General features: G+C 41.7%; 1 protein-coding gene across 8 annotated transcripts in view; it reads left to right on the plus strand.

Annotated features, from left to right (window-relative positions):
* LOC134352669 (ryanodine receptor 1-like) overlaps positions 1-25,571 on the plus strand; it is a 581,514-nt gene that overhangs the window by 470,060 nt on the left and 85,883 nt on the right. For 5 of the 8 annotated variants that reach the window (XM_063060040.1, XM_063060042.1, XM_063060044.1 and 2 more), the window contains 5 exons: positions 7,174-7,273; positions 8,021-8,100; positions 12,183-12,259; positions 15,647-15,720; positions 16,885-16,902. In XM_063060040.1, the coding sequence (XP_062916110.1) occupies positions 7,174-7,273; positions 8,021-8,100; positions 12,183-12,259; positions 15,647-15,720; positions 16,885-16,902 (349 nt within the window). Of the gene's footprint in view, positions 1-7,173; positions 7,274-8,020; positions 8,101-12,182; positions 12,260-15,646; positions 15,721-16,884; positions 16,903-18,660; positions 18,682-25,571 lie in introns of all 8 variants that reach the window. The other 3 variants (XM_063060038.1, XM_063060039.1, XM_063060041.1) reach the window with 1 other exon arrangement.

The raw sequence follows: 25,571 nt of genomic DNA on the forward strand, positions 1-25,571 counted from the left end.
ATTGTCGCCAAACAATTGGTACTAGAATGTACAATCATCACAGCGATATTTCATTCTGCGCTTCCCACTCCCTGGATTACAAATATTAAATATTAAAAATATTTAAAATAGTAAAAATTAGTAAATATTAAAAAATTAAATTATAAATCATAAATAGAAAATAGAAAAATGGAAAGTAAGGTAGTGCAAAAAAACCGAGAGGCAGGTCCGGATATTTGGAGGCTATGGCCCAGATCCAGGTCAGGATCCGTTCAGCAGTCTTATCACAGTTGGAAAGAAGCTGTTCCCAAATCTGGCCATACGAGTCTTCAAGCTCCTGAGCCTTCTCCTGGAGGGAAGAGGGACGAGAAGTGTGTTGGCTGGGTGGGTCGTGTCCTTGATTATCCTGGCAGCACTGCTCCGACAGTGTGCAGTGTAAAGTGAGTCCACGGACGGAATATTGGTTTGTGTGATGTGCTGCGCCGTGTTCACGATCTTCTGCAGCTTCTTCCGGTCTTGGACAGGACAACTTCCATGCCAGGTTGTGATGCACCCTAGACGAATGCTTTCTACGGTGTATCTATAAAAATTAGTGAGGGTTTTAGGAGACAGGCCAAATTTCTTTAGTTCTCTCAGGAAGTAAAGGCGCTGGTGGGCCTTCTTGGCAGTGAACTCTGCTTGGCTGGACCAAGTCAGGTCATTTGTGATATTGACCCCAAGGAACTTAAAGCTTTTGATCTGTTCCACTTGCGCACCACCGATGTAAATTGGGTCATGCGGTCCGCTACTCCTTCTGAAGTCAACAACCAATTCCTTCGTCTTGCTGACGTTGAGGGATAGGTTATTGTCTTCACACCATGCCACCAGGTTCTTAATTTCCTCTCTGTACTCAAACACATCATTACCCGAGATACGGCCTACAATTGCTGGGTCATCAGCAAGCTTATATATTGAGTCTGATGGAAACTTTGCTACACAATCATGGGTGTACAGTGAGTACAGCAGGGGGCTGAGTACACAGCCTTGTGGGGCACCGGTGCTCAGAGTGATTGTAGAGGAGAGCTTGTCCCCTATTTTTACAGCCTGGGTCCTGTCTGTGAGGAAGTTGAAGATCCAGCTGCAGATCTGAGTGCTAAGGCCCAGGTTCCAGAGCTTAGGAATCAGTTTATTTGGAATGATGGTATTAAAGGCAGAGCTGTAGTCAGTGAAAAGGAGCCTTACATATGCATCTTTATTTCCAGGTGTTCTAAGGAGGAATGTAGGGCCAGAGAGATGGCAACTGACATTGACTGTTGCTCCGGTAGGTGAATTGCAAAGCATCGAGGTTGTCCGGTAGGCTGTGGTTGATGTGTGCCATAACCAATCTCTCGAAGCACTTCATAGCAATTGATGTCAGAGCCACAGGTCGAGGTCGATAGTCATTCAGGCATGCCACCTTGCTCTTCTTCGGCATTGGGATTATCGTTACCTTCTTAAAACATGAGGGGATCTTAGACTGAAGCAAGGAGCAGTTGAAGATGTCAGCAAACACTCCAGCTAGCTCGCTTGCACAGGCCAGGAGAACCCGTCCTGGGACGCCATCTGGGCCCGTCGCCTTCCTTGGATTTATCTTCAGGAAGGCCCTTCTAACGTCCTCCTCGGTGACGATGAATCTCGATGCCACCAGGTCCGGTTCATCTGGAGGGAGCTCCTCTTCTGTTCGAATCTTGCGTAGAATATGTTAAGTTCATCAGGAAGAGAAGTGCCAGAGTTATTGATATTCCCAGCCTTTTCTTTGCGCCCAGTGATCTCATTTAGACCCTGCCATAGTCTACTGGCATCCCTTTGGTTAGCCTGGGCTTCCAACTTGGCTCGATATTGCCTCTTGACGCCCTTAATGGCCTTCCGGAGTTCACACCTGGATTCAGTGTAGCAACTGGTATCCCCAGACCTAAAAGCCGCAGCTCTAGCCTTTAAAAGGGACTTGACCTCATAATTCATCCAAGGTTTCCGGTTAGGGAATACCCAGATCGTCTTGCGAGACACACAGTCCTCCGTGCATTTCCATATAAAGTCCGTGACAGCTGAGGCATACTCGTCGAGGTTAGCTGCTGAGTCTTGAATACTAACCAGTCCACCAATTCTAAGCAGTCACGGAGGACCTCATCCGTTTCCTCCGTCCAATGCGACACCACTTTTGACACCGTGACCTCCCGCTTCAGTTTCTGTTTGTAAGCCGGGAGGAGTATGGCCTGATGGTCCGATTTTCTGAAGTGAGGTCGTGGGACGGAATGGTAAACATCCTTGACTGCTGTGTAGCAGTGGTCAAGTATATTTGGGCCTCTAGTCGGGCAGGAGACATGTTGGTATAACTTTGGCAGCACCTTTCTGAGATTGGCCTGGTTAAAGTCCCGAGCTGTAATGAGCAAAGCCTCCGGATACCTGGTCTCAAATCCACTGATGTTGGCATACAGTATGTTGAGAGCACACTCCACGTCCGCCTGGGGGGTGGGGGGGGGAATGTAGACCGCTGTCAGTATGACCGAGGTGAATACCACTGACTTTATGCTTTTTGCTGAAATTGTGTGAAGGTTTGCTGCGTGGAGGATCAGAGTTCTTCATCATTTGAAGATTTACAAATTATACTGCATAGAGTTAGCAGTAAACATATTTATAATGAAGCAAGGGTATAGATGACGATGGTTGCACATAGCATAATGTCCTGAGGAGCTCCTGTGGCCATGTCCCACAGCTGACATGCTTGGTCTCTAGAAACCACAGTCATCTTCCTTCATGCATCTTTTGACAAGTAGGTGAAGACTTTTCTCCCCCTGATTTCCCATTACTGTTAGTTTCAATGTGGCTGCTCACTGCCAGTCACCTCTCACCTTAGACCATCAGACAGAATTAGGCCATTCATAGAACCATAGAACACTACAGCACAGAAAACAGGCCATTTGGCCCTTCTAGTCTGTGCTGAAACTTTATTCCCAGTGACCTACACCCAGTCCCTAACCCTCCAGACTGCTCCCATCCACGTATCTATCCAATTTATTCTTAGAACTTAAGAGTGAGCCCGCATTTACCATACCAGATGGCAGCTCGTTCCACACTCCCACCACTCTCTGAGTGAAGAAGTTCCCCCTAATGTTTCCCCTAAATCTTTCCCCTTCACCCTAAAGCCATGTCCTCTTGTATTTATCGCTCCTAATCTAAGTGGAAAGAGCCTACTTGCATTTACTCTGTCTATACCCCTCATAATTTTGTAAACCTCTATCAAATCCCCCCTCATTCTTCTGTGCTCCAGGGAATAAAGTCCTAACCTGTTCAATCTTTCACTGTAATTCAACTCCTGAAGACCCAGCAACATCCTAGTAAATCTTCTCTGCTCTCTATCAATCTTACTGATATCCTTCCTATAGTTAGGTGACCAGAACTGCACACAATACTCCAAATTTGGCCTCACCAATGTCTTATACAACCTCACCATAACATCCCAACTCCTGTACTCAGTACTTCGATTTATGAATGACAGAATGCCAAAAGCCTTCTTTACAACCCTGTCTACCTGTGACACCACTTTCAGGGAATTATGTATCTGAACTCCCAGATCCTTTTGTTCCTCCGCACTCCTCAGTGCCCTACCATTTACTGTATGTCCTACCAAAATGCAACACATCACACTTGTCTGCTTTAAATTCCATCTGCCATTTTCTGGCCCATTTTTCCAGTTGGTCCTGATCCCTCTTTAAGCTTTGAAAGCCTTCCTCGCTGTCCATAACACCTCCAATCTTAGTGTCATCAGCAAACTTGCTAATCCAATTTACCACATTATCATCTAGATCATTGATATAGACAACAAACAACAATAGTCCCAGCACAGATCCCTGAGGCACACCACTAGTCACAGGGCTCCAGTCTGAGAAGCAATCATCCACTACCACTCTCTGTCTTCTCCCACACAGCCAATTTCAAATCCAGCCCATTGAGTCTGCTCTGCCATTCCATCATCCCTCTAACTCTATTCTTCTACCTTCTCCCCATAACCTTTGACGCCCTTACTAAGCAAGAACCTATCAACTTTGCCACTTTAAGTATACCCAGTGACATGCCTCCACAGCCATCTATGGCAATGAATTACCCAGATTCACCACCCCTCTAGCTAAATGAATTCCTCTTTATCTCTGTTCGAAAGAGACATCCTAAGGTTGTGCCCATTCCCCCGGTCCTAAGCTTCCCCACTTTCCACATTTTAATCAAGGTTGTACTGAGGTCAGGTATCAAGTAACATTGGCAGAGACAGTGAGCAGGTTGCTGGCGAGTTGACTGAGGGGAGTATATTTCTTATATAATTCTTTATTTTTATTATTGTTGAATGTTGTTGGTTTTTGTTGCATGTCACACCACAGCAAATTCCTAATACATGTTAATGTATATGCGGATACACTCGATTCTTGATCCTTGACACTGTTGACAATGGCTTACATCACCTCTGATTACTGGGAATATTCCTATTGTTGTGACAGCCTGGTTTGTTTTGTCCTGCTTTCTGTAAATAGGACATGGGCAAATTTCCATGTCTTCTGGTAAATTCCACCTTGGTAAATGTACTCAGACAGTAGGGCAATAAACTCCAATCTGCAAACACCATTCTCACTGCACACACCGAGCTTTCAAACACAGCAGTCAGCAGAGAGTGTTTTTGACATCTGCTTATTTCTGATTATTGCGAATCGAAGTAGCATTAGTCTGAAAAGTATTCATGGCCTAGAAGTTCATTCTCAGCTCCTAATGCTAAGTGTACTAGGTAATAACTGTAGCACAATGCCTCGGAAATTTATCTGTATTTTCAGCACTATTTGGCCACAAAATGAATTGTGGAAGACAAGCATGTCATCAGTTCAGTTATCTATTTAATAGTTCAATTTTATGCCAGAGATTGTATACAGTACACAACCTGAAATCCTTACTCTCCGCAAACATCCACAAAACAGAGGGGGAAAATAAACAAAAGGATGAATAATGGAAAAAATGTTAGAACCCTAAAGTTCCCTCTCCCCATGCACAATCATCAGCAAAGCACCAGCCATCCCCACCACTTGTTCCAGCAGAAGGTATCAGCCCCCACAGCACTGACCAACCAGTTACAAGCCCCCATCTATAGACCATCCCAACACTGCAACATCTCAACAAGCCCTCTCTCTCTCTCTCTCTCTCTCTCTCTCTCCCTCCCCCCCCCTCTCTCCCTCTCTCTCTCCCTCTCTCTCTCGTCTAGCATAACTTATTTCAGGTTTCCCCAACTTGAGAGTCAGCAGACTCTCTCTCACCATCTAGAGAGCAATCACTCTAGTGCGGAGGTCTCGACAGCTGCACCCGGTGTCTCGATGTTTCGATCTCCCACAACGCTTCAGTCGGCGACGTCAGCAGGGTATCGGGCCACCCACTGAGCCACACCCCGAAGACACACGTCTTCCAAGCCACTCCTGAAGATCCTGAAGCACAGGCCACTCAGAAAGCTGCCAGGAGTGAGAACCCACCACCCATGAAGATTGTAGTTTGAGCACAGCCATAGATCACGGACTCCAACAGGACGCCAACCACCTTGAAAAAGTGGAAAAAGACATGAGAACAGAAGATTTAAACTGTTAATGGAGGGAGTACAGATTTATAGCTGCCCTCTGAGTGTCCAGACCTGGACAATAATGTCATCTTTATAGGAAGGATGTGGAAGCTTGGAGAGGAGATTTATCATAATGTCGCTTGCATTAAAGAGCATGTCTTATAAGGAAAGATTGAGCGAACTAGGGTTTTTCACTTTGGAACAAAGGAGGATGAGAGATGACTTGATAGAGGTGTACAAGATAATAAGAAGCATTTGTTGTTCATTGATCCTGCTTACAGTTACTGTTTTTTAGACGTGCTTAGTCGTCGTCGTGGCTATCCCTCGAGGTCGAGGATGATGGTCTTCGTTCTGAAGAAGTGGCCCACAGAGCGAAGACGCCTGTGCGTGTATTTGTTTAATGTGTACTTGATGTTGCACTCCAAGAAGCACACGATACTTCACAAATCAACTAACTGATTCCAATGGCATGGAAACCACGACAATTGGAGCTGAGGGATTTGTTGCAGCCTTCGTCCGCCTTCACAGCCGTTGAGTTTGAAGTAACTTCATCAGCCCGTTCCACCGTTGAGGTCTTGGTTGGATTGTTCTTTGTCAGGGACCTCACCCTCGACCTTACCGCCATGGGCGACCCTACCAGGAGCATAGCTCCAGACAGCATTGCTCTCGGGATCTCAGGACCACACAAGCCTCTCCACCGCGACGAGGTGACAATCCACGGAGAAGTTGCTTAGTATGCCTGCAGGAAAAAGAATCTCGGGGTTGTATGGGGTGATGTGTATGCACTCTGATAATAAATTTTACTTTGAACTTTGAACTTTTGAACTTTGATCAAATAGACAGCCAGACACTTTTTTCTCAGGGTGGAAGTGGCTAATATGAGGGCCATAGTTTTAAGGTGATTGGAGGGAAGTATAGAGGGGAAGTCAGAGCTAGGTTGTTTATACAGAGAGTGGTGGGTGCATGGAATGCCCTACCAGCAGTTGTGTTAGAGGCAGATACATTAAGGACAGTTAAGAAACTCATTTATATAGGCACATGGGTGATAGAATAGTGGAGATCAATGTAGGAGGGAAGAGTTAGATTGATCGTAGAATAGGTTATAAAGTTGGCACAACATCGAGGGCTGAAGAGTCTGAACAGTGCTTTCGTATTTAAAACGTGATGGTGTGACCTTCGACTTGTATTAAAGGACGACACCCAGGATGAACATAAAGTGATTATGTCCATATGAGGTATGGGAACAAGGAGAGTTATTTTTTAAAGTTGAAGTTAACCTGTCAGGAATGGGCTGCTAACACTGGTTTCTGTCATCTGGAACCAGGTCAGGCTAGTTCACTGAAAAGACGAATGAGGTTTCTCTCACATATTGTAAAGTACAGTATAATTTCAATTATGAATGGCCCATTGTGTCCATGAGCATTAGTATGTGCTAATGAAGATACCAAACATGCAGCGACATATGTATCACATCTCATTTCTATTTCTGACAACTTGCTCTATGGAAATTGGCTGCCATACTTTCTCTAATAAAGTTGTTACTCATTTGCAAAGTATTTCTCTGATGCTTTCTCTTTTTTTCTGTATCTTCTTAGGAAAAGGAGATGGAGAAACAAAGACTTCTATACCAGCAGTCCAGACTACATAGCCGTGGATCTGCTGAAATGGTTCTACAGATGATTAGTGCATGCAAGGGTATGAATTTTATAAAATAACTACTTCTCAGTTTCATCAATGATTACATTACATTAATTCTGTAATTACATTACGATGTAATGTATAGCCCACAGACGCAGTAGAAATCTCATTACTTTCCCTATTTCTTTTAGACAGATAACAATTGTAGAATTCTGGACATTAACTTGAGCTAGATCTTGCTAGTCTAGTTTTCGGAGTTCCGTATATGGGTCTTTGGGATTTAAGGGAAGAAGCAGAGGAAATGGGAGTCAGAATCCCAGGGGCAGCAGTGATTGCAGAGTGATATTATTCTGCAGTCGGGGAGATTTCCTCAGATGAAGGTAACTCATTTTTTGCACATGTTAAGTGTACTTGGTTTTGATGCACCTATTGATAGTGCTGGCCAGCTCAGGGAAGTCTTGCAGAAGTACCCATGTTTTGATATCTGCAGCAGGGGAATTTGAATTAACATTCTTGATTGCCCTTGTTTGCATAGAGTGGACATCCACTCAGCTGTATGCTTATACTTTCTTCCTACTGTTTTGATACCAGGAGTGAACTCTACTTGGTAGCTTCTTGCAAATTTAAATAAGTAACAGCATAATGGAATTCCAAAGTGTCATGGGGATTTAAAACTCTCATTTAACTCTACAGAAAACAATAAACTAAAACTTGGAGTATGGTGGGTCTGTTGTAGGGATGCAGGTTTACCATCTTTGTAAGGTTGCAGATAACTTGCCAAGACTTTTCTTCCCCATTTCACAGGTGAGCCTGGTACAATGGTTTCCTCAACTCTAAAGCTGGGTATTTCCATTCTGAATGGTGGTAATGCTGAAGTCCAACAGGTAAAAAGTTATACATTATTATTGCTGCCTTATACAATATTTTATGTATATTCATATCATGTCTATTATTATAAAACCCAAACAGTTATGTGAGCGTGATTTGTAACATAGTGTGGTGCGATACTATGGTGGAAGTGACTGGATTGTAATCAAGGCTGGGTTAAAAATTTAAAAAGGCTAGGATAAAACAATTCAGAGTTCAGTTTCCATTTTAGCCAGTGGGCTATTCAGATTCAGCTAATCAGGTAAATCTAGAATGAATGTAAAACTCCATCTAATTTACAAATGTTAGGTATTCTGCTTAGGCAGGGAAATACATGTGATTTACACTCCATAGCTGTGTTTTTAGCTACCTCCTGTACCTAATAAACTGGCCGCTGAGTGTATGTTTGTGGTCTTTTGCTGCTGTAGCCCATCCACTTCAAGGTTCAATGTTGTGCGTTCAGAGATGCTCTTCTGCACACCACTGTTGTGAGGCATGGTCATTTGAGTTACTGTCACCTTCCTGTCAGCTTGAACCAGTCTGGCCATTCTCCTCTGACCTCTCTCATTAATAAGGTGTTCTCATCCAAAAAAACTGCTGTCCTCTGGATTTTGTTATGCATTTCTCACAATTCTCTGTAAACTCAAGAGACTATTTTGTGTGAAAACCCCAGGAGATCATCAGTTTCTGAAATACTCGACGCCCTGCCCGGCACCAACAGACATTCTACGGTCAAAGTCACTTAGTTCACATTTCTTCCCCATTCTGATATTTGGTCTGAACAACAACTGAACCTCCTGACCATGTCTGCATGCTTTTATGCATTAAGTTGCTGCCATATGATTGGCTGCTAAGATATTTGCATTAACAATGAGGTGTACAGGTGTACCTAATAAAGTGGCTACTGAGTGTATATGAACTTCAGTCAACTCTTTGACTAGGTCCCACACAGTACAAAATATTACTGTACTGGTTCAAAATGTTAGGGCTCATGGGATCCAGGGCAAATCAGTAGACTAGGCTAAGATTGGCTTGGCAAGAGGAGACAGTGCATTAGAGTTAGGTTACGTATACCTAAGACTTTTGCACAATACCATATTATGAACAGCAGAGGTCCAGCAGCAAGTATTGTGAGACACCACTTATCACAGGCATCCAGTCACAGCAACAGCCCAGTGACAGGTTGGTGTTGGGACCCTTACTGTTCACAATACTGTGTATGTGAATGAATTAGAGGCATGGTTACTAAGTTCGCAGCTGGAAGGCTGTTTTGCAGACTGACCATCCATGACCAGTGGTGTTCTCCACGGGTTAGTGTTCACCCTATTCCTACTTGTCAGCAATAACGGTGATTTAGATCAGAATGTAAGAGCTACAGCTAGTAACTTTGCCGTTGACCACTGAATAGGTGGTCTCAATGACAGCGAAGATGGTTATCAGGATTTTCGGAGCAATCTTGTTCATCTGAGTAAGTGGGCCGATGAGTGGCAAATAGAGTTTAATTTTGGATAAGTGTGAGGTGTTGCATTTTGGAAAGACAAATGGGAGCAAGGGCTTTCACAATCAATGATAGGGCCCTAAGTAGTGTTGTAAAACAGAGGAGTACAAGTACATGGTTTTCTGTAAATGGTGTTGTGGTAGACAATGTGGTCATGAAGGCTTTTGGTATATGGGCCATCATAAGTATAGGAATTGCGATTTTGGTTGCAATTGAACAAGATGTTGGTGAGGCCTCATTTGGAATCCTGTGCTCAGTTTTGGTCACCCAGTAATAGGAAAGATGCCATTAAGCCTGAAAGTGCACAGAGGATATTTATGAGGACATTGTTGGGACTTGAGCGACTGAGTTATGGAGGGAAATTGAGCAGGTTGAGACGTTATTCATTGGAGTGTAGAAGACCGAGGGGTGACTTTATAAAGGTGTATAAAATCATAAGGGACTTTTTTCCTAGGATTGGGGAATCAAGAATTGCAGGGTATAGGTTTAAGGTGAGAGGGTGCAGATTTAAGAGGCACCTGAGGGGGAGATTTTGCACCCAGAGAGTGGTCTGTATATGGAATGAGCTGCCAAAGGAAGTGGTTGATGCAAGTAAATTAACAGCATTTAAAAGGTACTTGGACAGATATATGGATAGGATCTTGCTCAACATGAACCAGTTGTGCTGAAAGGCCTTTCTCCATTATGTGTGACACAATGAAATGGTCTAAAACATGGCAAATAGATTTTAAACCTGACTAATGTGAGCTCCTCCATTTAAGAGCACTAATGAGCCCAGGACATACATCATGAAAGGTAAGGTAACAGGAAGTACTGAAAAGACCTCAGAATATAAGTCCATAGATCTTAGAAAGTGGCAACTCAAGTGGATAACGTGGTTGGAAAGGCGTACTGGTCTTCATTAGACAGGGCATTGAATACAGAAGTAGGGAGATTATGCTTCAGCTTCATAAAACCTTGGTCAGACTTCAGCTGGAGTACTGAGTGCAGTTCCGTTCTTCCAGGGTAGGAATGGAGGTGGCATGATTCAGAACTTTGCAGGTGACACCAAATTTGTGTTATAATGGACATTGAAGAAGATGATCTGCGATTACAGCACAATCTAGATCCACGAGGAAAGTGGTCCAAGGATTGTCAGAGGGAATTTAAGTGCAAAGTGTTAAATATTAATAAGTTGAAGTATAGTATTTATGTCTATACCTCTCATGATTTTGTATACCTCTATCTGATCATCTCTCAATCTCCTACAGTTCAGGAAATAAAGTCCTAGTCTACGCAACCTCTCCTTATAACTCAGATCCCAAGTCCAGGCAACATCCTGGTAAATCTTCTTGGTACTCTTTCTAGTTTAATAACATCTTTCCTATGACAGGATGGCCAAAACTGTACACAATACTGCAAATGTGGCCTCACCAAAGCTATCTGTTATAACTGCATTATAACTTACCAATTCCTGTACTGAGTGGCCTTCCCAATGAAGGCCAGATGCCAAGTGCCTTCATCACCACTGTATCTGCCTGTGATGCCACTTTCAGGAAACTGTGCACTTGCATTTGTAGGTCCCTCTATTCCATAAGACTCCCCAGGTCCTTACCATTATTAGTCTTGTCCTGGTTTGACCTCCTTCAATGCAATACCTCATATTTATCTGAACTAAACCCCACTTGCCAAGCCTCAGCCCACATACCCAACTAATCAAGATCCCTCTGTAATTTTTCATTGCCTTCCACACTGTCTACAACACAACTGCGAACTTACTAGCCATGCCTTATATATTTACATCCAAATTGTTTATATAAATTACAAATGACAAAAGTCCCAGCACTGACCATGGCTCATCGCTAGGCCTCCAGTCTGAGAAACAACCCTCGACCATCAGCCTCTGCTTCCTACCATTCAACCAATAATGAATCCAATCCATTATCTCCTGCTCTGGATCCCATGCAATCTAACCTTCCAGACCAGTCTGCCTTGACAAAGGCCACTCATTTCTCTGTTACCTTAGCTTCCAGTAGAAACTAAAGAGAAATATTTATTAAAAATTTTACACATGTTTGTTCTGGTTCCACATACAGTCTGATCTTTAAAGGGATCTATTCTCTTCCTCACCTTCCTTTTACTCTTAATATACTTATAGAATCTCTTGGGATTTTTGCCTCATGTTGCCTGCCAGATCCTTCTCAGATCCTCTTTTTGCCCATCTAACTTCCCTCTTAAGTGCATTCCTACACTTTGTGTAGCCATCACTGGTTCCTAAATACTTACGAGTAGTGTATGCCTTAATCAGAGATTCAATATCATCAAGCAGGGTTCCCCAAACCTGTACGCCTTTCCCTTCACCCTACCAGGAACACGCTGGATCTCAACTTTTGACATCACTTCACTCCTTTCCCTGCAAACAATCTCTCCCAATCAAGCACTGCAAGATCCCACCTAATGGATTTATTTTACCCCATTTCAGGACCTTAACCTGTGAACCAGCCATCTCCTTCTCCATAATTATTTCAATTTGTGGAAAAGACTGAAAATTTAGAAAGTTGATCATGACAGTACCGAACAATTGTCTACTTGTTGTTAAAAGTGACTATGCTTTTTGTTTAGAAAATGTTAGACTACCTGAAAGAGAAAAAAGATATCGGTTTCTTCCAAAGTATGCAAGCTCTCATGCAAACCTGCAGGTGAGTGAGTTTATGCAGTTCATTTCTGTATTTTTGCATTTTTAATGCAGTGAGTTTTCAATTCTGGGTCCACTAGCAAAAATGCTTTCACTGTCTGGCTCATCAATAATTTCCACTAGTTCAGGCACAAATCATTTCCTGATTGACTGGTTGACATTTCTGCTGAAAATTCAAATGACAATACTTCTGCTGCAACACTTTCCCCTCACCTCTTTATGCCGGCTAATCTCCCCTCTGGCTTCCAGTCCAGACGAAAGACCTCAAACCGAAACATCATTTAGCCGTTTTCCTCCACAGGTGCTGCCTGACTCGTTGAGTTCCTCCCAGCATTTTGTTTTTTGCTCCAGATTCTAGTGTCTGCAGTCTCCTGTGTCCCTAACGTTTACCAGACTGATACCTGGAATGTTTAGGTTGTTTTATGATGAACCATTTCCCAATCCAGGCTTGTATCCACTGGAGTTTAGAAGAGAGAGAGAGAAGATACTTGATCAAAATGTAAAACCCTGTGGAGAATTTTATGTATGAATTATGGGAGAGTCTAGAACTAGTCTTTGAAAGGTAGGCAGAATTCAATCAAATTATCATTGTCTACAGCAACCTTCTCAGACAGATCAGATCCTAACACTTCCAATAACTTGAAGAGTCATCAAGTCATGTACATTACAGGGCAGAAACAGGCCCTTCGTCCCATCTAGTCCATACCGAACTATTACTCTGACTAGTCCCATCGACCTGCATCTGAAACATAGCCCTCCATACCCCTCCCCTCCATGTACCCATCCAAAATTAAAGATGGGATCCACACATAATAAGACTGAAGGCATTAGGGGCCTGCAATCAAAGAAGGAGGAAATGTTAATGCAAGTGCTGAGCTAGCACAAGTAAAGTTTGCGTGTAAGTTTTACTCCAGAGGAGGGTGAAGGCTTTGATGAGGCCATCTATAGAAAGTGACCATGTGTGCCTAATGAAGTGTGGGGCTGCAGTAGTAGACCTGCCAGAATGCAACAAAGAGATAGCCAGCACAAATCTTTGCATAAGGCAAGGATTTATCCTGTCCAGCACTGAAGTGGTTGGCAACCTCATTGGTACATTTCAAAACCAACTAGAATGAAGCATCTGATGGCCTGTCTCTTAATTTCTGGCTGGCGTAGGTAAAAGACAGGCAACTAACTGATGATGTCGTGGAGACCAGGAATTGAACTCACAGCCTAATTTTACTGCCGTGATGATTATGATTTACTTTGTTTGAGGGTTCCTGTAGAGTACCATAGCAGTCCACAACCATGTCCTAACAGCACTGCTGATCTGGTGGTCCAGGACACAAGAGGCTGTCTGATTTTTACTGTACCAACATCCACAATCCCACAACTGCCACACTGTCCATACCCTTGCTGTTAATTGTAAATAGTTCATCTTGGCCCGATTGCTGCTACAATGTCAAAACAATGCATTCCAAATCTGGAACGTTCATTGTCAGACTTGCCTGAAGTCAATCTCCAGGCCCCTCTGACGCCAGTCACCTTGCTGTAGTCAATGCATTCAGGTAGAATTCACACAAAGCTGGGTGGCAGTGTGAAATGTGAGGAGGATGTTATGAGAATGCAGGGTGACTTGGACAGGTTGGGTGAGTGGGCAGATGCATGGCAGATGCAGTTTAATGTGGATAAATGTGAGGTTATCCACTTTGGTGGCAAGAACAGGAAGGCAGATTACTATCTGAATGGTGTCAAGTTAGGAAAAGGGGAAGTACAGCAAGATCTAGGTGTCCTTGTTCATCAGTCACTGAAAGTAAGCATGCAGGTACAGCAGGCAGTGAAGAAAGCTAATGGCATGTTGGCCTTCATAACAAGGGGAGTTGAGTATAGGAGCAAAGAGGACCTTCTGCAGCTGTACAGGGCCCTGGTGAGACCACACCTGGAGTATTGTGTACAGTTTTGGATTCCAGATTTGAGGAAGGACATTCTAGCTATTGAGGGAGTACTGCGCAGGTTCACGAGGTTAATTCCCGGAATGGCAGGACTGTCATATGTTGAAAGATTGGAGCGACTGGGCTTGTATACACTGGAATTTAGAAGGATGAGAGAGGAGCCGATTGAAACATATCAGATTATTAAGGGATTGGACAGGCTAGAGGCAGGAAACATGTTCCCAATGTTGGGGGAGTCCAGAACCAGAGGCCACAGTTTAAGAATAAGGGGTAGACAATTTAGAACAGAGTTGAGGAAAAACTTTTTCACACAGAGGGTTGTGGTTCTGTGGAGTGCTCTGCCTCAGAAGGCAGTGGAGGCCAATTCTCTGGATTCTTTCAAATAAGAGTTAGATAGAGCTCTTAAAGATAGCGGAGTGAAGAGATTTGGGGAGAAGGCAGGAAAAGGGTACTGATAGTGGATGATCAGCCATGATCACAGTGAATGGTGGTGCTGGCTCGAAGGGCTGAATGGCCTACTCCTGCATCTATTGTCTATTGTATACACTAGGATACATGATTTGGGGAAGTTTAACTTACCAAGTTTTATTAACTTATTCATTTAGGTTCTAATATCTATTTTTTAGTTTGGAAAATTTTCTGAGTCTAAAATGATAGAAAATAAGAGATTTTGTTGCAGTAGGTGTCACACTTTTTTTTTAAGTATAACCGTAAATTCCTGCAGATGCTGGAAATCCAGAGTAACACACACAAAATGCTGAAGGATTTTTCTGTCCTAATGAAGGGTTTCAGCCCAAAACATTGACTGTTTGTTCATTTCCATAGATGCTGACTGACCTTCTGAGTTCCTCCAGCATTTTGTATGTGTTACTTTAGTAGGATCACACTGTTTTATTACGAAAGGTTATTTACTTGCTCTGTGCGTATTTTCCCTTTACTAGATTAAATAAAGATTAGCTTCAAATATTACTTACTTACTGCTCATTACGCCACTGGCTTCTAGGGCAGCAATGAAAGTCCTGCTTCTCTGTCCGTGGCCCCTCAGATGTAGATGGATTCTTCATTGCTGTTTCTGTAACAATTTTGTTTTACCAGTCAGGGTTGTTAGCCCTGAGTTGAACCCCCGAACCTAGAGGACTGGAGGACCACTCTGCCCTTTGATCTGCTTGGCATGGGTGACCCTCCCAAGAGCCAAAACATAAAGCCCTGACTCTGAACGACGTATCTCTCCAGGTCACTGAGGCACGCAAGCCTCCAAACCACAACAAAATTGTGGTCCCCTTGGAGGAGCTTCAAATATTAATCAAAGATTATTCGTCTAACTGTTGTCTCCACTGTAGGAAAAACTGTAAAGTCAAAGGCTAAGTTTCAGGCGTAACAAAACCTTAAGTAGCTTTTTGCCACCTTCAGGATGCACTTGCTGAATGAATTTTAAATCCGTGCCAATTATTTCTAAACAGTGTGCTGGATCTCAATGCTTTTGAAAGGCAGAATAAGGCTGAAGGCCTAGGAATGGTCACAGAAGAGGGAACCAGTAAGTAATTCTTCATTATGGTGAGTTTTTTAATTATTGAATTGGAGAATTTCAACTTTGAAATTGTAATAAAATTAGGAGGAAGTAATTGATGAATAAGCCTTCTTCTTGATACTACATAAAATCAGGAGCGGGTTTGATATCACTGGCACATGTTGTGAAATTTGTTATTTTGCAGCACCAGTACATTGCAATACATAATAAAAAACCTATAAATTACAATAAGTACAGTATACACTATATAATTAAATCTTTGTCCTTCATAGTCTGGATGCATCCCTGTTTTTTACAGCAGAATCTATCACCTTGTAATGCCTGCAACAGTTGCACATCTCTACTTGCCAAATATATATATGTATGTATATGTCAAGTAGCGCAAAAACAGAGGAAAAAATAGAGAGATAGTGTTCATGGGTTCATTGTCCATTCAGAAATCTAATGGCAGAAGGACTAAGCTGTTCCTGAAACATTGAGTGTGTGGCTTCAGACTTCTGTATCTCCTCTTTGATGGGAACCAAAGAGAAGGGGACATATCCTGGGTGATGGGGGTCCTTAATGGTGGATGTTGCCTTTTCGAGGCACTTCCTTTTGGAGGTGTCCTCAGTGCTGGGGAGGATAGTGCCCAAGATGGAGTTGACTGAGCTTACAACTTACTGCAGCTTTTTCCAATCCTGTGCAGTGGCCCCTCCATACCTGATGGTAATGCAGCCAGTTAGAATGCTTTCCAAGTACATCTTTAGAAATTTGCAAGTGTCTTGGATGACATAACAAGTTTCCTCAAAATCCTAGTCAAATAAACCCACTGTTGTGCCTTCTTTGAAATTGCATCAATATGTTGGACCCAGGATAGATCTTCAGAGATGTTGGCACCCAGAAACTTGAACCTGCTCACCCTTTTCACTGCTGATCCTTCAATGGGGACTGGAGTGCTGTAACGAAGGATTTGTTGTTCTAATATCCTAATATATTTTTCAAAGTTTATTTTGTTTATTTTCTTTCCAAAACTTGGTAGAATGTATAATTGTATAATGTGTTCGAGTTAATAATTTCTTCAGTTGATTTTTGTTCAATAATATTTACTGAATGATTGTGATTGTATTTCAGTTTCCTATTTTTAACTTATTTTTCATCCTTTTTTTCTTTTTCACTTTCTCTCGTCTACAGTCATCAAACGTGAAAGTGGTAAATAATTGTTTAGGTTTTATCTTTGGTTTTTTTTCACGCAATTTCTGTGCAGGTGAAAACCAACAAAACAGCATCTGATCCCTGTTCTTCTGCAGTCTGGATGCTCTGAGATTTGAAAAGCTTTTAACTCAATCTTTACTTCTGACCTGGTTGGTAAAAAAAAAGAGCATTTAAGAGGAAATATGTTAATCTAGACTTGCAACTGGTGCTCATGCCACAAAATTCTTGCAGCCGTCCCATTTATGGTTAGCTGAAGCTTGTTCTTCCTCCACTCAAACACACAGTTTGTAGTGAACCTGTCAAAGTTTTCTCTCCTGTCAATATGGCATGCTAGCTGAGAGAACAGTTAGGTTGCCTTGTTACACACATAAAAGTTGCTGGTGAACGCAGCAGGCCAGGTAGCATCTCTAGGAAGAGGTGCAGTCGATGTTTCAGGCCGAGACCCTTCCTGGTTGTATTGTATAAATAACAAAGGAATTAAACAAGACTTATGTTGACAGAGACCGTGATATATCTTTCCGTGGCATAAGATATAAATGGAATATTAAAGTAAAGAAGGTAATATTAAGGTATAAGTAATATTAATATAAAGAGTCTTGAGGAATCAAAATCAGGTTTAATATCCCCAACATCTGTTGTAACTTGTGTTGTCTTTGCCGTAGCAGGTGCAAGGCAATGCATAATAATAGAAAAAAAACTTTGAATTGCATTGTATATAAAATTGTTAAATTAAATACGTAATGCAAAATAGAATTTAAAAAGTAGCGAGATAGTGTTCATGGATTCTACGCCTATTCGGAAATCGGATCAGTGCAAGATGCCCACATCTTGTATTCCATGGCTCTTTAGTCCAGTCACGATAGGACAATGTAACCAGAAGATCAGATTTAACAATTCAAATTGAGGAGTGTTTATGGAGTGGACAGCTAACATGCATTGTGTTGGGAGCTCCCTCAATAACCACACAACTGCATTTTCTGTACCGCATCAAGGATTGGGGAATTCTGGCCTTTTGCACATTCTTAACAGAAGCATTGACTCTAGTTGTCCGGTTTAGGATTGGTTAGGATTAGTTTTATGGCCTTAGTAAACCACGTGATTTAAGCTAAATCTGAGTTTCAGATGCCATTTAATTATGCTGCCTACGTCTAATTAGGATTGCAAAGCTGTATTTGAAAGGGAGTTTAGCATTCCATTAGTTTGTGAAATTTTGAATTAAATACTTTTTATAAGAAATAACTTCTTTCTGAAACACTTTCCCAAAATTAATGAAGAACTCTCACACATCAATTCCCTTAAAAGCCAAAGCAGGAATCTGTGGCAGAGAAAAATTAAATCAATTAATGTGGAATTCCAAAACTGACATAAACGAATCTAAAGAATCTAATTGATTTTAATATTTTTAAATCTTAATTTTATTATTTTGATCAGATAGTTGCTTTTTTGGTTAATTAAAATCTGCAATGCATGTTCAATAATATATTAAAAGTGTGTGTGAGTGTGTGTGTGTCTGCGTTTGTGCTTGATACCTTTTATAATATTGAACATTCTCAGGATGCTGTGCATTTCCAGGTGAGAGTTCCTTGTGTGAGTCGAGCACATAACACCTGCAGAATGAGTGTATGCTTTAAAATTAATGACCGGATCTTTTTTAAAGCATTTGTGAGAAGGCAATGACTTTTAAATGATTTGATGAGTACTAAAAGTACAATAGTTAATTGTGTTTAACCCCCTATTGGTTAATCTATTTTTCAGAAGGCAAACAAAAGGGTTCTGGTATGTTGATGAGCATTGCCAGTAAAAGAATTGTTGCATTGTGTGCTTTTATTTCTAGAGCTCACTCATCTACTGATACATTCTTCCATAGAGTAGACATTACTCATATAATCACAATTAATACTGTCTCTAATTAATTCATCTCCATTCATTTTGAGTGGCTACTCTTGTTTCCTCATTTAATATTGTTGAGAAACGTTGGGCTAAATTTTCACTTCAGCTCATTCAGGCCAGGTGAAATAAGGTTTAGTACCAGCGGTTAGTCTAACTGTAGAGTCAGTGCATCTGCAATGCTTTCTTGTAACAGTAAAAAAAGGATTTCACACAGATAACCCTGATCTGATTTTAAGTAAACTGGACTTGACCGAAGATACCTTCTAAAACTGCTTTTATATTGGAAGAAAATGGATTTGTATCATTAACACGACAGTCAACGAAATATTTAACTGGCACAGAAAAAAAAAATCCCTATTAGAGGTGCTAGGTTCCTAAGCATGACTGGAAGGATTTTAAAAATTCTATCCGTATTTTTATCCATTTCATGTATTTTTAATCAATTGTAGAAAATGAGTTGGCCCTTTCCACAATCCTCTTTCGACATGACTGATCTATTTTCAAAATGGTATTGTTGTACAGGACTTAATCATCCATAGCACCAAGCAAGAGGATTAGCAAAAGGAATTTGTGGGTGATCTCCATCTGCCAACAGTTTAGAGCACAGTTGCTGACAGAAGCAAAACATATACAGTATTCAACAAGCTGCCTGAGTAGCACTAATAGCCCAAGACAAATTAAACCTTTGTCCTTTATAGTCTGGAGGCATCCCTGTATTTTACAGCAGAATCTATCACCTTGTAATGCCTGCAACAGTTGCACATCTCTGCTTGCCAAACAGGCCTGTACATGGAATGGGACTCAGCAAAGAAAGCGAAAGATTGAAACGAACACCTGTACATAATGAATGCGTGCAGTAAGGATTCCTGTAATGAACAGGGTTGGAATACAGCAAACCAATCATTCCTCTAATAACTTAATCCTTGATAATTCCATGCATTTTGTTTCTCACTTGTTTCTTGTCTTGTTCCTCACATACCATCTCCAGGTATGATCTGTTTGGGACCAGAATGAAGCACTGAGCCTGACAAAATGCGCAAATAGCTATTTTATTTTGACATATCTTATAAATATTATCAATATGATTTGTCAGTGCAGTTTCCCTGGGTTTCACTGTTTCATAATTACTACTTTGTGTTTCCTTTTTGGAAAAAGTAGGTACAGTAAGTGGCTGCAGAGTGTCCCAGAGGGGTGGAAAGGCTACAAGATCCCACAAAAAGAAACAGTACTTGTCCCCATGTTTATGAGGAACATCAGCAATTTAGACATTGAATTTAATGTGTAAGGTGGCTGAGAAAAAGTACAGCAGATGGCAAATGAGGAGGAATTTGACAGATGGAAATAAGGTTAGGATATCCGGATGTTAGATCACTTTGTCTGCCCGCAGATTCTCTACACAGATTTTAGGAGGAAATGACAGGCTACTCCTTCAACTTTTGCTTGTGATATTCAGTTGCTGAAGTCTCGTACTACTATGTGCCTCACATGCTATATTTTAATTTTAGTAAACTTTATATTTAAAGTAAGTTCAGAAAGTTTTGTCTTCACTGAAACCACAGACAACTTCCAGTAAACTGACTATGACAGCTGACCAGCTTCTTCTGAGGAATAAAGATTTAAATACTATGAAGAAAAATAAATTAAAGGAATGCTGTGTGCATTCAAATTCAGTTAATGAGAAGCACTTCAGAGATCCTTTCATCATTAGCACCTGTTCTCAAGTACGTATACCCAGAAGCACAATTTAGCCCAATTAAGTGATTTCATTAAGCATTCCTAGGCTGCATAATTAGAATCGCCACAATTATACAGTTGCCAATTTCAGTGCTGAACGGTCTAGAATGCTTTAAAAGTTATTCAATAAGTTAATCCCTCTCCTCCCTGGAGAGCCCTTGGCACTGAAATGGCTCACTGAAATTGTTCATGGAACTAGAACCTTACTTCCTTACTTGGGCCCTTAGCTCCGAAGTAGAGCATAGGCCATCGATGACCTTCCATCTCCATTGACCTCTGAAGTCGATGGTATGGTTGGAGTTCGTCAACGTGTCTGCGATCCATGCATCCACTGTCCAAGGGATTAGTCTATACAGCTTCACTAGAGTCCTGTTGGCCAGCATTACCCATTTCCAACTTGTACACCAGGTTCCGGCCATTCCTCATTGCTTCTGAGAGTCCTTGCATTTATTAATAGTTCCCCACCCCCCCCACACAATTTAACCCGTCACATTTTTCATGATTAAGTCCACCTTAGTAACTGATTGATGTCATTCCACAGCCAAAGACTAGTGGGCCAACAGATTCAGGATCTGGTATAATATCACTGGCACAGTCATGAAATCTGTTGTTTGCAGCTGCAGTACATTGCAAAACATAATAAAAATAATAAATTTCAATAATAAATATATAAAATATTAAATAAGTAGTGCAAAAAGAGCAAAAAAGGAAAAAAATAGTGAGGTAGTGTACAGAGGTTCAAAGTTCAAAGTAAATTTATTATCAAAGTACATTTATGCCACTATATACAGCCCTGAAGAGGAGTTAGAATGCACGGTAATTATGGGAAAGACTGAAGGGAAGAAAGCAAGAGGAAGACAAAGACAAATGATAATGGAGACAGCAGCCAGAGAATTAGAAATGAATACCAATGAATTGATCCACTTGACCCGAAACAGGAGTGTGTGGGCCATGGCAGTCAAAGCTGAAACTGGGCACGGCACCTGATAATGATGATGATGATGTTACAGCCCTGAGGATTTATTTTAGATAGAATCATAGGAAAGTACAGCATAGAAACAGGCCCTTTGGTCCACCTAATCTATGCTGAGCCATTTAGACTGCCTACTCCCACTGACCTGCACTGTGATCATAGCCATCCATACCTCTACCTCTACGTTTTAAACTTAACAAATTTTCTAGGAAGCATACTCAATAAATCCAGTAACAGTAATAGAATCGATGAAAGACCGCACCCAGCAAGACGGGCAACCAGTATGCAAAAGACAACAAGCTGTACAAATAAAAATAAATAAATAAATAAACAAACAAGCAATAAATATCGAGAACATGAGATGAAGGGTCCTTGAAAGTGAGTCTATAGGTTGTGGGAACAGTTCAGTGACGGGGCAAGTGAAGTTGAGTGTCCTTGTAGTTCATTATCCTTTTAGAAATTTGACTGCAATTAGGATAGCTACTTCACTTGTCCCCTTGTTCAAAAAGGGCAGTAGTGATAAACACAGCACACTACAGACCAGTGAGCCTTACAGTTGATGGAAGGAAAATTATTGGATAATGAATTGGTTCACTTTCAATGGTAGGGACTGATCAAACGGAATCTACGTGGTTTCTTGCTGGAGGAAATCCTCTCTCATAAATTTTGAGGTTTTTGAGGAATAAACTAAGAAAATTGATGCAGGAAGGGTAGCAGATGTAGTGTACTTGGACATTAACAAGGGTGTTTACAGTCCTGCGAGGAAGGGTTAGGGCACATAGGATTCAAGGTGTGCTGGAAAACTGGATCCAGAACTGGCTTGGTGATGGGAAGCAGGGTGCAGTGATCAAGGAATCCTTTTCTGACTGGAAGTTTGTATATACTAGGTGTTCACAGGGATTGGTACTGGGGCCATTGTTGTTTGTCTTATATATAAATGACTTGGATGAGAACGTCTGATCAGTAAGTTCACTAATGACGCATAGTGGACTAACGAGGAAGGATAAGTAAAGATACAGAGGACATACACCACCTGGAAACTCTGGGCTCAGCAGTGACAATGGTATTTAATCTCTGAGGCCGACGTAAGAGCATCCTTCGGGAGGGTGAACCCACGGAAAACATCTAATTCAACTAGGCTTCAATTATACCAGTGCCTAAGAAGAATGTGGTAACCTACCTCAATGGCTATCACCCAGTAGCACTTACATCCACTATGATAAAGTGTTTTGAGAGGTTGGTGATTAAACATACCGACTCATGTCTGAGAAGCAACTTAAATCTGCTCCAATTTGCCTACTGGCTCATCATGTCCACAGCGGATGCCATTTCATTGGCTCCTCACTCAACCCTGGAACATCTGGACAGCAAAGGTGCATTCATCAGCATGCTCTTTATCGACTACTGTTCAGCATTCAACACTATCATCCCCTCAAAACTAATCAATAAGTTTCAAGACCTTGGCATCTTTACCTCCTTGTGCAATTGGATCCTCAGATTCCTCACTTGCAGACCCAGACAGTTGGACTGGCAACAACATCTCCACAATCTCCATCAGGACAGGAGTACCACAAGGCTGTGTGCTTACTTCACCCACTCCCCCCACCCTTCCCGTCCACCACTCTACTCACTTTATAACGATGGTGAGGCTAAGCACAGCTCCAAGCCCCGAAGAGATTGTTCTTGCTACACCGCGGGTAACATGAATTTTTACTCCATGTCATTGAAAGTGTTGTGACTACCTCTCTCACCATTTGGTTTCCTACCACCTCCTCCCTCTCCAAGTCCAGGTTGTAGTGAGTGGTCCACTCAGTGGAGAAGATCATTGGCTGTCAGATCTGTTCGTCGCCAGAGCAAAGAAAAGAGCTGAGAAAAAAAGTCATTGCTAACTCCATCTTCCCCAGCAGTCACTTAATTCACCAAATTGCCATCAGTCATCTCTGAAGCTTCTTTCTGTATCTGTCCTGTTTCTCAACAAACTCACTCAGGTGTAATACCCTAACATCCATTAAATGGTCTTTCCTGTTTCCCTTGATAACTATTGAGTGTGTTCATATTGTTCACATTTATGTTCACATTTATTCACATTATGTTCACATTTATTTAAGTTTCATTATTGACATTTGCTCATGTGACCGTCTGCTAATTGTTGATTGCTCAAGGCTGTTTGTACTATTGTAAACTTTGATTGCTATTGTGTTGTCTGTTATGGTATTGTTCTGTGTTTTATGCTTGGCACTGAACCACAGTAAGTTCTAGTGTGTTTCATATATTGGCAATAAAGTGATTTTGAACCTGATTTAAGTTTGCTGTTGACACCACTGTTGGCTGAATCAAAGGAGGTCACGAATCAGCATATAGGAAAGAGACTGAAAATCTGGCCGCAAGAACCTCTGTCTCAATATCAACACCAAGGGGCTGATTATTGACTTCAGGAGGAGGAAACCAGAGGTCCACGAGCCAGTCCTCATCAGGGGATCAGAGTTGGAGAAGGTCAACAACTTCAAACTCCTCGGAGTTATCATTTCAGAGGACCTGTCCTGGGCCTAGTACGTGTGCAATTATGAAGAAAGCAGAGCAGCATTTCTACTTCCTTAGAAGTTTGTGAAGATTCAGCATGACATCTAAAACTTTGACAAACTTCTAGAGATGTGTGGTGGAGAGTTTATTGACTGGTTGCTTCACGGCCTGGCATGGAAACACCAATGCCTTTGAGCGGAAAGTCCTAAGTAGTGGATAAGGCCAGGTTCATCATGAGTCAAGCCCTCTCCACCATTGAGCACATCTACATGGAGTGCTGTCGCAGGAAAGTACTATCCATCATCAAGGACCCTCACTACCCAGCCATGCTCCCTTCTCATTGCTGCCATCAGGAAGAAGGTACAGGAGCCTCAGGACTCACTCCACCAGGTTCAGGAACAATTATCACACCTCAACCATCAGGCTCCTGAACCAGAGGGGATAACTTCATTCAACTTCATCGCTCAATCACTGAACTGTTCCCACTACCTATGGACTTACTTTCAAAAGGACTCTTCATCTCACGTTCTCGATATTTATCACTAATTTATTTATTATTAGTATGTTTTTTTCTCTTTCGTGTTTGTGCAGTTTGTTGTCCTTTGCACACTGGTTGTTTGTCTACCCTGTAGGATGCAGTCTTTCACAGAAAAGCAGGCTCTTCAGGAACGCTGATGTACTGAGGTCAGGCAGCATCTGCAGATGAGAACAAGATGTGAGTTAATATTTCACATCAGAGGCACCTTGTATTAAAAGATTTATTTGGGTGTGGATGTTTAGATTTGAAAATTAAGAGCTCAGATCAGAATGGTGCAGTGTGCATACATTAGATTGATCAGTAAAATTAGGGTCTGCCAATCAGGAGAGACTGAGTCAGATGATTCCAAGTTCTCTCATTTTCAGAACAATGAGAGATGATCTCATTGATGGAAATGAGATTTTTTACATCTTGAGAGGCTGTTCACCTTATCTAGGTCGTGGGGTCAGTTTGGAAATGAGGGATTAGTCATGCATGTTACCAGGTTCGGATATGGCCCATGTGCGGAGTGAGAGACACTGAAGCAGGTCGATAGTTCAGACTTTAATACGAACACTGTTAAAGGGAAAATAAAACAATAAACGCTCGGCCAAACAGGGCCGTTAACTAAAACTCTCTAAAGGAAAACGAAGCTACACTGCGGCTGAAAAGAACATTTAAACATTAAACGAATACCGCTAGTCTTCAGAGTCAGTTGACTTGAAAGTCCGATATCTCAAGGAAGGCCGAATGCAAACAGCAGCAAAGCGCTGCTGTGCTCTGCCCACGTCTCGACAAGCACTACGACAACAAGTATGGAGTTAAATACCACGATTAAATAATAATTAGCAGACATGTGCAAACCCCCAAGCACAATTGCCGTATCTACTGTGCTGCCGAATCCGTGGTTGTGACAGTGCAAGGCTGAGGTGAAGAAAAACTTCTTTAGGAATTTAATATCCTAGAGGGCTGTGCATTGTTGACAGGAAAATTGGGAGCATTGTTGATAATATGGAGGATAGTCTGATTTTG

This window comes from Mobula hypostoma, chromosome 10 (assembly GCF_963921235.1).
Source record: "Mobula hypostoma chromosome 10, sMobHyp1.1, whole genome shotgun sequence".
Classification (NCBI taxonomy): Eukaryota; Metazoa; Chordata; class Chondrichthyes; order Myliobatiformes; family Myliobatidae; genus Mobula; species Mobula hypostoma.